At 38.9% G+C, this 14,446-nt stretch overlaps 1 protein-coding gene across 1 annotated transcript in view; it reads left to right on the plus strand.

Moving 5' to 3' along the window:
- The window catches only part of DNAH6 (dynein axonemal heavy chain 6), a gene marked incomplete at its 5' end in the record, with an annotated part of 46,456 nt that overhangs the window by 17,242 nt on the left and 14,768 nt on the right, over nt 1–14,446 (plus strand). The window contains 4 exon segments of the mRNA XM_019623746.1: nt 1,503–1,641; nt 3,848–3,967; nt 4,521–4,642; nt 13,908–14,129. Coding sequence (XP_019479291.1) covers nt 1,503–1,641; nt 3,848–3,967; nt 4,521–4,642; nt 13,908–14,129 — 603 coding nt within the window.

Consider the following 14,446-nt stretch of genomic DNA (forward strand, 5'->3'; position numbering starts at 1 on the left):
TAGAAACAAGAAAGAAAGTGTATTTTGTTAAAAATAACTAAATAAAAAGTAAGAATTAAATGAAAGCTTACAAATGACATTGTGAAACACTGAGAGCCCCATTCAGTGTCTGAACCCAAGGAGTTTTAACTCAGTTGTTGATCTCTCTGCTCCCTTTGCCTCAGCATCTCACATCCTCACCTCCCAGCTCTATTCTGATCTAAGAACTCCATCACCTGGATGAATGCAGTACGTCAAATTCAATAGCACAAAACTGATCTCCTCAGCTGTCTCACTCCCCAAAATTTGCTTCCCCTCCAGAATCTACCTCTGAAATCGGTGGCCCCATCCTGTCAATCACCTCCAACCAAAATTTCAGGATTATTTTTGTTCTTCCCTTTTTACCCACATACATCATGTCAGTCATCAAGTCCTCATGTTTCTTGCCATCATTTCACTCTCACCGGTACCTATTTGAATAAGCATACTGCCCCTCACAGCTTCCTCCCTGTAACTGGAACTCCAAGTCTCCTGAAAGATGACCTTCAACTCAGCACCACTCTCTCCCGCCCTCTGTTCAAACCTCACTGCTGTGGTCTGGTATCCCTCCTGTGGCCTTGTACTTGAGTCCTGACTCTTCAACTACCAATCTCTAGATGGTGTCTTGATTAGACTGGCTGCCTGGTTTTCAAACATGTGTCATGTGTTATCTACAAAGAAGGAATCAGTATAGAAAAAAACCAAAGATTAAAGATGCAAGATATGGGATAAGTAAAGAAGATCCTACAGAAAGGAGATCAAAGAGGTTGGGATTAGGGGCACCAGGTGTGAGGTCCTTGTCCTAGTAAAAGCAGCTGTGATGAGGAAGTGATTTAAAATTTAGAGAAATTCTGAGATCAAGGAGAACGTAGGCCAGATCCTCTAGTATAATCATCAGTTTAGAATTAACAAATTAAGGTGGGATAGGGAGAAAACAAAGAGAGGGGAAGATTTCATTATGGGAAGTCGTGAAACAAGGATTATGGTTCTGTGTGCCAGTTTAAAAAGAAAATGTCACTATAGAGCAGTCAGTACGTAATCAGCACAGCATGGTATGACTGAAGAGCCTGGGTGATGGACAGTCTCCTTAGAACAGTAGGGGTGGGGAGCTGTCTCCATCAGATGGGGATGTGTCAGTATTTTTATGCCAAAAGACTCTAGGTAGGATTTTCTTTTGCTGCTTTAATGGGGAAATATTTTATTTTACCATGAAAAACAAATGTTCTTTGACAGGTCTATCACACTTCCAGTAATATCAAATTTCCTTCTAGAAATATTGGAGAAGGGCCCGTACTGGAAGAAGAGGTGACTCCTTGTTTGGTGGGAGCAAAACTGAAAGCCTAGCTGAAGTGGAACTGCATGATTTTAACTGCTTTTACAGAATGAGGATGCCCAACTTAAATAGACACCTCTTAGCTTTCAAAAGTTTACATAAAATTAATTTTATCAAATTTTATTAAGACTGTTTTCATTTTCCATTCTAGGAGAGAAAAAAGTTTGGCCCTCTTGGTTGGAATATCTGCTATGAATTTAATGACGGTGACAGGGAATGTGCTTTACTGAACCTCAACCTTTACTGTCAAGAAGGAAAGATTCCCTGGGATGCACTGGTTTATATTACTGGTCAGTATGCCCCCATGGCCAGGGTACCCAGCTATGTGCCACACTCAGTCGTTGGTTTACACCCACCTGGCCCATACAAAGATGGTGTCTTCCCCACTGTTTGATGGTGGCAGCGATGACTTCTGATATTCCCTTTGTGAAGATAAGACCATGATCAGAATATCACATGAACATTTAAACATAGAAAAATGGGGCAGATGTTTCCCCCAAATAATAACAGCAAAAACTTATATAGCTCTTGCTACATGCCAAGCATTAGTTTAAGCACTTCCCATGAATTAGCAGATTTAATACAAGAGCCCCATTATATAAGGTGAGGACTATTATTTACCTATTTTCCACATAAGAAAACTGAGGCATACTGTTTACAAGTGGCGGAGCCAAGATTTAAACCCAGGCACTTAGCCTCCAGAGTCTGTGCTCTACTCTTAAATTCAAAAGAATCTGAACACTGATTGACTAGCAGAAAGCTGTTGAGTCAGGTATACTTGTGAAAAAGGGGAAAATATTTCAGGAATTAAAATTTTTAGCAAATATTAATTATGGCTACATGGGATCATATTGCCAAAATTAGATCCAGTTTGGACCATGTAGATCCAAATAATGCAGAAGCGATTTGCACTGGGAAGTGGGGCAAGGGGAGAGCTCTGGAAGAGGACAGAATTGGAATGGGTGGTTTTCATTGGTAAGTAAGGGAATGTGGATGAATAAAACCTTGGAATATGTTTGAGCAGAGGGTAATAAAACAACAGTGAAAATGGATGAGGACTGACCCTCAGGGTGGACCAAGAGGGGTGAGAGGGGTGGGCATGAAATCTGGGAGGCTTCTGTACATTCCTGCCCCAGTGGGGCCAAGATTGCTTAACAAAATGCTGATGTGGGCAGCTTTGTTCTCTGGTACCCTCTATTTACCCCGAATTTTCCACTTCCTAGTTTTTCCCTCACTTGCCCTACTCCTAGAACCCTTGAACTTTCAGGTTACCTCAATCTCTACTGCCGTGGAAGTAACTATGTTTTTAAGAGGATAGAAAGGAACAAGACAAAGATGCATCCATGATCAATACTTCTATTCAACATAGTTATTAGAGGTTCTAGCCAGGGAAATTAGACAAAGAAAAGAAATAAAAGTCATCCAGTTAGAATGGAAGAAGTAAACCTGTCTTTATTTGCAGATGGCATGCATAATCTTGTAGGTAGAAAATTCTAAGAAATTCACACATATAAAAAATAAAAGAAGTAATAAATGAGTTCAGCAAAGATATGATACAGGATCAACAGATAAAAATCAACTGCATTTCCATACATTAGCAATGAACAATTAGAAACTATTAATTCCATTTACAATAACATCAAAAAGAATAGCATACTAAGAAATAAATTTAACAAAACAAGTGCAGACTTGTGCACTGAAAACTGAAAAACATTGACAAAAAAATATTAAAGACTATCTAAATAAAATGGAGAGATATGCTCATGAATTGAGAGGCATAATATTGTTAAAATGGCAATATTCCCCAGACTCAACTATAAATTTAACACAAACCCTATCAAACTCTCATATGGCATTTTTGTAGAAATTGGCAAGCTGATCATAAAACTTGTATGGAAATGCAAAAAGCTACATACTGAAAGTAGCTTCTCTTTGGAAAGAGATGGAATACCAGTAAGTTTAATTCCCTATAAATAATTTCTGTTTGTCTTTTTTACCTTGAGTCTACCTTTCCTCCTTAGCTTAATATCAATAATTTTAAGGTATGTATAGAGTTTGGACACCTTGTTGTAAATGTTTTAATTTCATTTTACCCATTCCCTCCCTCCACCAAAAAAAAGCAACATTTCACAGAAAGTGTGTATGTTTTAGAATACTGCAGTCCATGATGGGATGATGAGACCCAAAAATATTCTGGGGAAAAATAAAAACAGGAAGAAGGAATATGTAAACACAGATCAGTGGGTTTAGTTTCAGTTATTTGGAAAAAGCAAGATAATTAGGTTAGCGTACACATACTAGATTTTTTTCTGCTTTTTAAAAATTTTTATTCTCTTTTTGGGGGGTAGTGGAAGGAAACTATTGTGCTACTTCCACATTCAGTATCAAATAAATGTGTATAAGACACTCGTAAACTTAATAGAATTGGAAGATGTGTATCATTAAAAAAAACAAACAGTAATATGTTTTAACCAATATTATGTTTCTTCTTCTCAGGTGAAATTACATATGGTGGTAGAGTTACAGACACCTGGGACCAAAGATGCCTTCGTACAGTCTTGAAAAGATTTTTTTCTCCTGAAACATTAGAAGAGAACTATAAATATTCTGAATCAGGTGAATGACTTTTCAACATTATAGAAAAGACCTTTGCTGAGAAGTCATTGGCAGTATCTGTCAGTTTTCCACCCAGGAGTTCTCTCTGGGTCCAGTCCTCACAACCCAGTCCCCATGCCCACTCTATCCCCGTGCTTGGGTCACCTTCAAAACGGGTTTGGTTGTAACAGCACAAAGATATCTACTTTGTACTAACCACTTTGAATTATTTCTTTTCTAAAATGGTGTGTATCCTGTCTAAATGTGTTTTCAAAGTTATATAAATTTGGAGCCTTTAACAGGGCATACTTCTCAGCAACACATCCCTGGATTCTAGAATCTTGAAATGTTCTGGAGGAGACACCCTGAAAGGTTAGGACACTAATCCAGTGCTCAGGGCCTCAAGAAAAGGTAAAGAAACTAGACACAGCATGGAGGCTTGGGAAGAACAGTCCTTGTTCCTAGGTGAGGCAGCTGATTATAGCACCATCTGAACCAGGCAGAGAAGTACCAAACTTGGCAGTACAAAGTGAGTCCATCTCAGAATATTTGCCTTCTGTGTCTTCAATAACAGGGATCTATTTTGCACCCTTGGCTGACAGCCTACAAGAATTTAAAGACTACATTGAAAATCTGCCTTTGATAGATGACCCAGAAATATTTGGAATGCATGAAAACGCCAACCTAGTTTTCCAGGTATGTGGCCTTTCAACTTAAAATATATATTCATGTTGTATATGTAAATAGAAACATCAATAATCTCCTCACTAGCTCTGTAAATTATAATATTCTTAAATTAAAAAAATAAATGTTTCATCTTAACTTCGGTATTTGGTTCCAATTTCGCCTCTTCCCACTGGATCCTTCACAGAATCTTAAAATCGTCGTGCATTTTCCTGTCACTGGCCACCCCATTCCCTGCCCCCCAGCCTTCTGCCTCATCCACAATGTACCTGCTAGTCTACCCTAACCTGGGAATTTGGATGGTAATCCAGTCCTTTCTCTTTTGCCTTCTCCCTCCATGCTGGGCATATTTGTATCATTTTACACAAAGATTTATGGACCCACAGGTGATTATGTTATAAAAGTACAGTAACAAATATCCAAGGAACATCAATTAAAATTCCATTCTTTAAGAGCACAGCTCATCAAGGTTGCAGTACCAAACGACAGCACCAGGTCCAAAGAGCAAACTGGACCGCTTCACTCCTCTAAGACTGCCCGATGCCACACCATTACCTTAAGTTAGTCCAAGCTCCACGGCATGTCCTGGAGGCTCCCCCGTGACCTGGTCACTACATCGCCTTCCAGTTCCATCATGTGTCATGGTCAGGCATCTGTGGGAAACCAACACGATCAAATGAAGCATGTCCCCGAGGGCCCTGGAATGCTCTCAAGATTGCAGACCAGGTTGGCCTCAAAAGGCTAAAAGGAATCATCTTTCCTTTTTCTCTTTTTAATCATATTTCTTTTGAACTTAAATTTCGCCCCTACAAGTGTTAGAGGGTGGGGTTTGCCTAAATATCAAGGAATCCACACAAAAACAACAGTGGAACTTCTAGAAAGAGCACTTAAGAGGTTAATGCTGTAACACCTCATGTCATGTTCTCCACCCTTAAAATTGCTTTGCTATTTAGTGAGGAGTTAGAATAATCTATCTTATTTTTCCTTATTCTGCTTTCAGGAGAAAAAAGAAGTGGCCAAACCTAGTGTTAATATTTACTCATATATGGTGTTTTCTCGACAGTGGGTGGGGTGTGGAGGGTGAGAGAAGGGAGAGGAGAATGTGGATAGTTAAGACTCGCTGCATCCTGAGAAGGGCAGCACTGTTGGTATGAGTAACACTCTTGGTAGTGTGTACCCAGGAGTTTTGTTTTTTGTGTTTTCCATTGGTTCAGAATGACTGAGAACAGACAACAGGGATGTAGTGAGCGCCCAGTATTTTCTGTCTAGCCTCTCCTCTTTAATTTTTTTCTGGTATAATGCATGCCTTACTCCCACCTCTTTTCTTTGAGAAAATGGCGCCTTCCTCGTTCCATGACATTCTGGTAAGGCTTCCAACCAACCCCTGCCTTCACAGAGGTGGGCATGTGATTAAGGCCTGACCAAAAGCAGCCTGAATCACTTCACCACTTGAAATGGTCCAAGGAACAGGCACATAGCCAAGTCAGGGTGAATGGGAGTCCTTTCCTGAGATAGTAACTATAGATGCTGGGATTGGGGAGGGCTCTCTCTTTCCTCTAGGATTCGCTGGCTAGGGTGCTGTATACCTGCAGCATTCCATGGCTTTATTCCTGACATCCCCACCACCACCACCACCACCACCACCACATGAGAGAAGGTCATCTGCCATAGAAAAAGAAGGACAGAAACAACCATGCGTGCACAAGAGAGAGAGAGTTCGATCTATTCATGCCTGAAATCCACATGACTTGTGTTTTCTTCTCAGCTGTGTGAGCCAACAGATTCCTTTTCTTTGCTTTAGCTGGTTTAAGTTAGATAATTCTGCCTCTTCCCATCAATAAAGTCTTAACACAAATGATATAAATGATTCCCTCCTCAGCCCAGCAAACTATACTTACATAGATGCTTACCAGAAACTAACAAAGAAAACTGAACCTTGACCTGTGCCTATCAATTGGAGAAAGAAGGAAAAAAATTGCTTCCCAAGAGAATAATGAGCATAAGTTAAGGGCTATCTGCATAGGCTGTCTATGAGCAAACAGAAATCTGTTGTCTCTTTTCTGATTAGAAGCTGAATAAGTAGAAAGAAAAAACCAACTGAGGCTGAGTAAACAGGAGGCGAAAACACACTGAAAGATAAGAGATAGAAAACACCATCCAGAAGACACAGACTCACCCTCTGCAAACCATCTACTGCAGAAACCAGAAAATAAAGAATATGTTTTGGCATCTGGGATAGGGGATAAGAACCAGCCTGTGTGAAATAGAGAGCCAGAATTTGAGAACAGGCTGACATGTATATACAATGGATGCCATGAGATGTGTGAGAATGAAATATTTCAAGGAAACTAAAAATACCTCAGAAGAATTAAAATCTGCTTTGAAGGCTTAAAGACCAGTAATGGAATATAGATTATCACACATGTGATACAGGGAAAAAACTTAATAAGCTTTCCAGAATGGAGATTAAAATGTCCAAAAATAGAAAATGATGAGAAATGACAATAGTGCGAGGAGATTCAACAAACACTTTTTTTTGAAAATGAAAAAAAAAAATATTGAAGCTGTGCCTGGACATATTCTAGCACAGTTTGGGACTACAATAATAAGCAAAAATGTCATGTTAGCATCTAGCCCACCCTACCTTAAGCCCCATCCCCCCAAAAAGTGTGAATGGGCCACTATACTAATCAGGATGGACTCAGTTGTGCAGCAGTAAGAAAATTACTCAAATCCTAATGGTTTAATCCAATTATTGTGTTGGAAGGTTGACAGAGGGGCTCTGCTCCACATAATCACTCAGGGACCCAGTCTGACACAAGCACTATTATTGTGTAGATACATTAACTAGAACAAATGGCCCCTTCATTGACTGCAGCATGGGAAGAGAGAGACTAAAAAATTAGTCATAGGCTTTTCACTGCCTCAGCCTCTACAGCTCATCATCACTATGGCTCACATTTCACTGGTCAGAATGGTCATGTGGCCCACCTATCTGCAAGGGTGCAAGAAAGTATAATCTTTGCTATGCCCTAAAGGAAAGAAGAACTGAGAATGGGAGCTCACTAGAAGTCTGTAATTCAGTTACTATCATAGGGAGTAATACCAGGCTGGCTGCACTAAATGTTTCAATACTCTTCCATCCAACCAAGAAGTCAAGAACTAAAATGGAAAAGTCATAATATTAAATAACTAGCACTGAGCAAAGAAACAAGCTCTTTAACTATGGCATTAAGTAAATAACTTCATATAAGTGTTTAGGACCTAATGATTATGTCAAAAGTAATGTTTGAAAGAATGTCCATCATGTAAATATAATTTTAACAAACAAGATCTAAAACAGGTCTGAGCTTCTTTCTCAGGTAAATGGATGATGAGTGTTGTAACTGAAGTGTCAAAGCCAAGAACTACAGCTTGGACAGGATAGGCTTAGAAGGCCTTGGATAATACCGGAAAATCCCACCACCCATTCTGGATACATTACTGCCCATGAGCATCTAAACATGAAAAGCCAAAAGAATTACCCTCACAAGACCAGTGTGAGAGCTATATAAAGGAAACCTCTAAGAGGTCCCAACGAATAAACATGAAAAAAATACCATGTTTCTGAATAGAAGAAAAACTGAGAATATTTAACTGACCTAGGAATACAAATTTCTAAACATAAAGAGCAATAAAAAAATAAGTCACATTAGAGTCAATAGATGTGACAATGTCAAAAAAGGTTATAAGAAAATTAAAAGACAAGTGACAAAACAAAACAATTTTGAAACAAAAAAAAAGTAAAAAGTTAACTACCCAAACATGGGACATTTTCCAGGACAGACCATATGTTACTCCACAAATTAAGTATAAGTTTTAAAATATAGATCTCATACAAAGTATTTTCTCCAACCACAGTGGGATAAAGTTAGAAATCAATAAAACCATCATAATCAAAACAGTGTGGCATAAAGACAGACATATAGACCAATGGAATAGAATAAAGAGCCCAGAAGTAAACCCTCACATATATGCTCAAATGATTTTTGACAAGGGTGCCAATACCATTCAATAGGAAAAGGACAGTCTTTTCAACAAATGGTGCTGGGAAAACTGTATATCCACATGCAAAAAAATGAGGTTGGCTCCTTACCTAACACCATATACAAAAATTAACTCAAAATGGATCAAAGACCTAACTCTAAGATCTAAAATTCTTAGAAGAAAATGTAGGACAAAAGCTTTATGACATCGGATTTGGCAGTAATTTCTTGGATACAACACAAAAGGCACAGATAACAAAAAATCGACAAATTGAACTTCATGAAAATTTAAAAGTTTTGTTCAACAAAAGACAATATCAACAAAGCAAAATGACAACCCAGATAAAGGGATAAAGTATTTGCAAATTATATACCTGATAAGAAATTAATATCCAGAATATATAGAGAACTCCTCAAATCCAACAACAGAAAAACAAACAACCCAATTAAAAAATGGGGAAAGGACTTGAATGGACATTTATCCAAAGATGATATACAAATGGCTAATAAACCCATGAAAAGATGCTAAACACCACTAATCGTTAGGGAAATGTAAATCAAAACTACAATGATATACCACATCACACCCATTAGGGTGGCTACTATCAAAATAACACAAATCAAGAAGTGTTGGGAAGGATGTGAAGGTATTGGAGCCCTTATGCACAGTTGGTGAGAATGTAAAATGCTACAGCAGCTGTAGAAAACAGTATGGTTATTCCTCAAAATGTTAAAAATAGAATTACCATATGATCCAGCAATTGCACTTCTGGGTATATACACAAAGAACTGAAAGCTGGGACACAAACAGATATTTGTACACCCATGTGGATAGCAGCATTATTTACAATAACTAAAATGCACCAAAATACAGTGGAATATTATTCAGCCTTAAAAAGTGAGGAAATTCTACAATATGCTACAACATGGATGAACCTTAAGGACATAATGCTACTGAAATAAGCCAGTCACATAAAGACAAACACTATATAATTGCACTTGTGTGAGGTATTTAGAGTAGTCAAAATCACAGAGGCAGAAAGTAGCATGAGGTGCTATTATTTTATGGCTATAGAGTTTCAGGTTTAATAGGTGAAGAGAGGTATGGAGATGGATCATGGTGATAGCTGAATAACATTATTAATGTATTTAATACCACTGAACTAGACACTTAAAAATGGTTAAGATGCCAATTTTATGTTATGTGCATTTTACCACAAGAAAAAAAAATGGGAAATAAAGCTAACTATCCTTATTATAGAATTACTTCCTATAATCAATAATAAAAAACACTAAAAATAAAAATGTGCAAAGTACATGAATAATATAAAGATGCAATACAAATGGCCAATGAACATGTTTTTAAATGTTTAACTATTGGGTTGTCGGAAAAGTTTTGAAGTATTTTTTCTATGTTTTTCATTGCAAAAATGCGTCATGACTTTTACAACAATCCAATAGCACCCATATGACACCATATGAAGTTATTACAATATTATTGACTATATTCTCTATGCTGTACTTTATATCCTCATGACTATTTTGTAACTACCAATTTGTACTTCTTAATCCTTTCCCCTTTTCCACCTAACCCCCTTCCAATGTGATGGCAACAATCAAATGTTCTCTGTATCTATGAGGGGAACAATTTGCTGTCCTTTTGTTCTTCAGTCTACTTGTGGAAGACGTCACTTTACTGGCCCATGTTGGTATTGTGATTATTACACTTTTCCTGGCTGAGGCAGATTGGTCACCAGCCATTGGACAGCTGCTCACGCTGGCTGCCGGCCACTCACCATAGCTTATGGCAGCCCACTGCAGCCCCACTGCAGCCTACTCCGTCGCCAGCAACACACGGCAGCCCAGCTCCAGGTCAAGCTGTTGTTCACCGTCTTAGCTGTAGAGGGCGCATTCAGATCCCCTATGTGGGATCCGAACCGGTGGCTCTGCTGCTCAGAGCTCGCACTCCCAAGACAACTCTTAACCAACTAGCCACTTGGCCAGCCCTAACATTTCTTATAATATTGGTTTGGTGGTGATGAACTCCTTTAGCTTTCCTTGTCTGGGCAGCTCTTTATCTGTCCTTTGATTCTAAATTATAGCTGTGTTGGGTAGAGTAATCTTGGTTGTAAGTCATTGTATTTCATCACTTTGCCTATTTTTTGCCAATCCCTTCTGGCTTGCAAAGTTTCTGTTGAGAAATCAGCTGACAGTCTCCTGGGAGCTCCATTGTAGTTAACTAACTGCTTTTCTCCTGCTGCTTTTCAGATTATCTCTTTGTCTTTAACCTTTGGTATTCTGATTATGATGGTTCTGGGTGTGGGCCTCTTTGGGTTCATCTTCTTTGGGACTCTTTGTTCTTCCTGGGCTTGTATGTCTATTTTATTCACAAGATTGGGGATGTTTTCTGTCATTATTTGTTCAAATAGGTTTTCAATTCCTTGCTCTCTCTCTCTTCCCCTTCTGGTACCCCTATGATGTGAATGTTGGTATGCTTGATGTTGTCCCAGAGATCCTTTAAACTCCTTATTTTTTCAGTTTCTTTTTTCTTTTTGCTGTTCTGTTTGGGTGTTTTCGGCTACCTTATCTTCCAAATCGCTGATTCAATCCTCTGCTTCATCCAATCTGCTGTTGATCCCCTCTAATATATTCTTCACTTCAGTTTTGTATTCTTCACTTCTGACTGTTTTTCTTTTCATGTTTTCTATCTCCATTTTTATTTTTCCTATCTCTTTGTTGAAGTGCCCACTGAGATCATTGAGGATCCTTTGAAACCAGTGTTTCGAACTCTGCATCTGGTAGATTGTTTGTCTCCATTTTGTTTAGTTCTTTTTCTGGAGCTTTGTTCTGTTTTTTTAATTTGGGACATGTTTATTTTTCTCTGCATTTTGGCTGCCTCCCTGTATTTGTTTCTATGTATTAGGTAGAGCTGCTATGTCTCCCAGTCTTAGTAGAGTGGCCTTATGTAGTAAGTGTCTCATGGGGCCCAGTAGTGCAGTCTACCTGGTTACCTGAGCTGGGTGCTCTAGGTATGTCTATTGTGTGGGTTGTATGCCCTTCTTGGTTGCTGTTGACACATCAGTGGGAGGGATTGACCCTCAGGCTAAATGGTTGTAAGGACTGGCTGTGACTACAGTGGAGGAGTGTGGTGCAGGGGCTGACCCTACAGATCAGGGTTCACTTTAGTAGGGCTCTGGTGCCTGCCCAGTCTGCCCTTTGGGTGTGTCATTTGTGGACATGGTTGGGTGGTGCTCTGGTGTGGTCTGAAGCTGGCCACCAGGTGTGTTGGTTCTGGGGCCTCTTGGATCTGGTGGATCTGGTGCTGGCCAAGGTCAGCTGCTGCCTGTGCCCTGGTCAGGGTCACTTGGTATGAACTACAAAGTGATCTGCAAATGGTTTCCCCTTTTGCTGGGCTTGGAGATACCTGGGAGAGGATAAGCTGTGAACTGAGGCAAGCTGCCTCTAGTGCCGGGCTTAGGCCTGCTTAGCAAGAGGTACAGGGCACACCAAGGTTTGGGTTTTGTGAACCTTTGAGAGATTTTAGAAAACTCTGTAGCATGAGCCAAGACAGGCCATTTGTATGGAAAAGCCACTGGAAGCAGCTTGGGTTGGCCTGCAAATTGGGTGGGGTGGCATCTCAGGGAATCACCAGGCCTGGGCAATGTTAGCCAGGTTGATGGAGACTCAGATATGGTGACTGCCTATGTGTGCAGGCTGGGTGGGGGGAGGGCTCAGTAAAGAAACAATGGCTTCTGCCAGCAGTTCTGTCTGGGAGAAAGCTGCGCCTCTAGCCCTTGCTCTGAAGCCAGACCATTCAGTTCCTTCCTGTATCCCTGGCAACTTTCAAGGTGCTGCCCCAGCACTGAAGTTCAGAGTTAGTGAGTCTGTCAGCAAGTAAGTCAATGCACAGGACCTTTAAGAGGAACACCTGGTTTTCACAGCCAGAAGTTGTGGGACTTCTCTTTCTAGCACTGGAACCCTGTGCTGGGGATCCTGGTGTGGGGCTGGGACCCCTTGCTCCTCAGGGGGGACCTCTGCAGCCGAGATGTTCCTCCCAATTTTTAACCACCAAATGCGGGTGTGGGACCAGTCTGTTCAGTGTCTCTACCCCTCCTACCAGTCTCAAGGTGGCTTCTTCTGTATGTCCATAGTTGTAGAGTTTCAGTTCGGCTAGACTTCAGGCAATTCTCAATGATGGTTTTTCTGTAGTTTAGTTGTAATTTTGACGTGGTCTTGGTAGTAGGCGAGCACATCATCTACCAACTCCTCCATCCTGACCAGAAACCAGAAACTACTTTTTACCTATTAAATTGGAAACGTTTTTTACACAATATCAATCCTTGTAAAGACACAGAAAGATAGGTCCTCTCATACAATACTGCTATGAGTGTAACTGGTACAATGTTTTCATAAATCAATGTATTAAATACAGTTTAAAAATATTCTTTTGGTAAAATGTCATTTAAAGAACTTAAAAGTTAGTGGATGAAATTCATATACAGATAGTATATTCATAGAGTTCTATAAAATCTAAAAACTGGAAATGTCCAAAAAGTAGATAAACAACTGGTGTATTCATACCAAAGAGTGTCATAAAGTCACTTAAATCATGATTCATGAAGATTTTTCATTGATATAAGAAAATGTTGATGAAATTTTTAAAAAATGAATACTACATAAGTTGTATGGACTTACTTTTTTTTAATTATATGCACACATATAGAGAAAATGTCCAAGATGGGGGGAAGTTATAAAGATCTCTGGAAAGCAGGATCATAAAAATTTTTTTTATACTTTTCTGTTTTCTAAATTTTCTATAATAAGCCATACTACTTTTCTAATTGAGCAAATGTTATTTAAATAAAAGTGCATTCTAAAACTCAATTCTCATTATTTCTTCCTCACTTTCATAACTGCCTTTTAAATAATTAACTACAAAATTTTAACCATTTTTTATTGTGGTAAAATATATATAACTTAAAATTTATTTTACACATTTTAAGTATACAGTTCAATGGCATCAAATATATTCACATTGTTGTTCAACCAAAATATTTTTTCAATATAACACTGACAGCTACATACTGTGTATTTCCAATGAGCACAGTTTACCAACTCTTTTTTCAACATAAAAAATAAAAATTCCTTGTTTTTGATAACTGCCATTATTTCTGTAAGTGAACCATATGTGCTGCAAAATTATATTTTGAGGATTTGAGTCTTCACTGTTCTGCCCCTTCCCTCCATTACAGTACAAAGAGACCAACACTTTAATCAATACGATACTTGAGGTTCAGCCAAGGTCATCTTCTGGTGGAGAGGGAAAAAGCAATGATGAAATTGTCCAAGAACTTGTTGCTTCTGTCCGGACCAGAGTTCCAGGTAATAAATAATCCTTGGCATCTGCATATAATGGGACTTTAAGGAATAAACTCAGAGAGCTGAGTATAACAAGTATCCAATCTGCTTATTATGTAGACTTTTCTTTACATAGATAGCTCTTCTGATGTGGCGCTTCCATTTATAGACCAGAAGCCTACAGCCCCTTGACATCTCAACTGCTAGAAGCATAAGGAACAAGTTGGGTTTTAGCCCAATCGAACTTTAACCAGATTTTTTTCTGTGCTTCCTAATGTCTCTAGATTTCTGCTATCCAAGAGAGTAGCCACTAGCCACATGTAGCTACTTAAACCTAAATTTAAATTAAATGAAACTTAAAATTCATTTTCTTTCTTGTATTAGCCACATTTCAAGAGCTCCCATATTGAATAATGCAGATAAAAAACATTTC

Source organism: Hipposideros armiger, unplaced genomic scaffold (assembly GCF_001890085.2).
Source record: "Hipposideros armiger isolate ML-2016 unplaced genomic scaffold, ASM189008v1 scaffold_561, whole genome shotgun sequence".
NCBI lineage: Eukaryota > Metazoa > Chordata > Mammalia > Chiroptera > Hipposideridae > Hipposideros > Hipposideros armiger.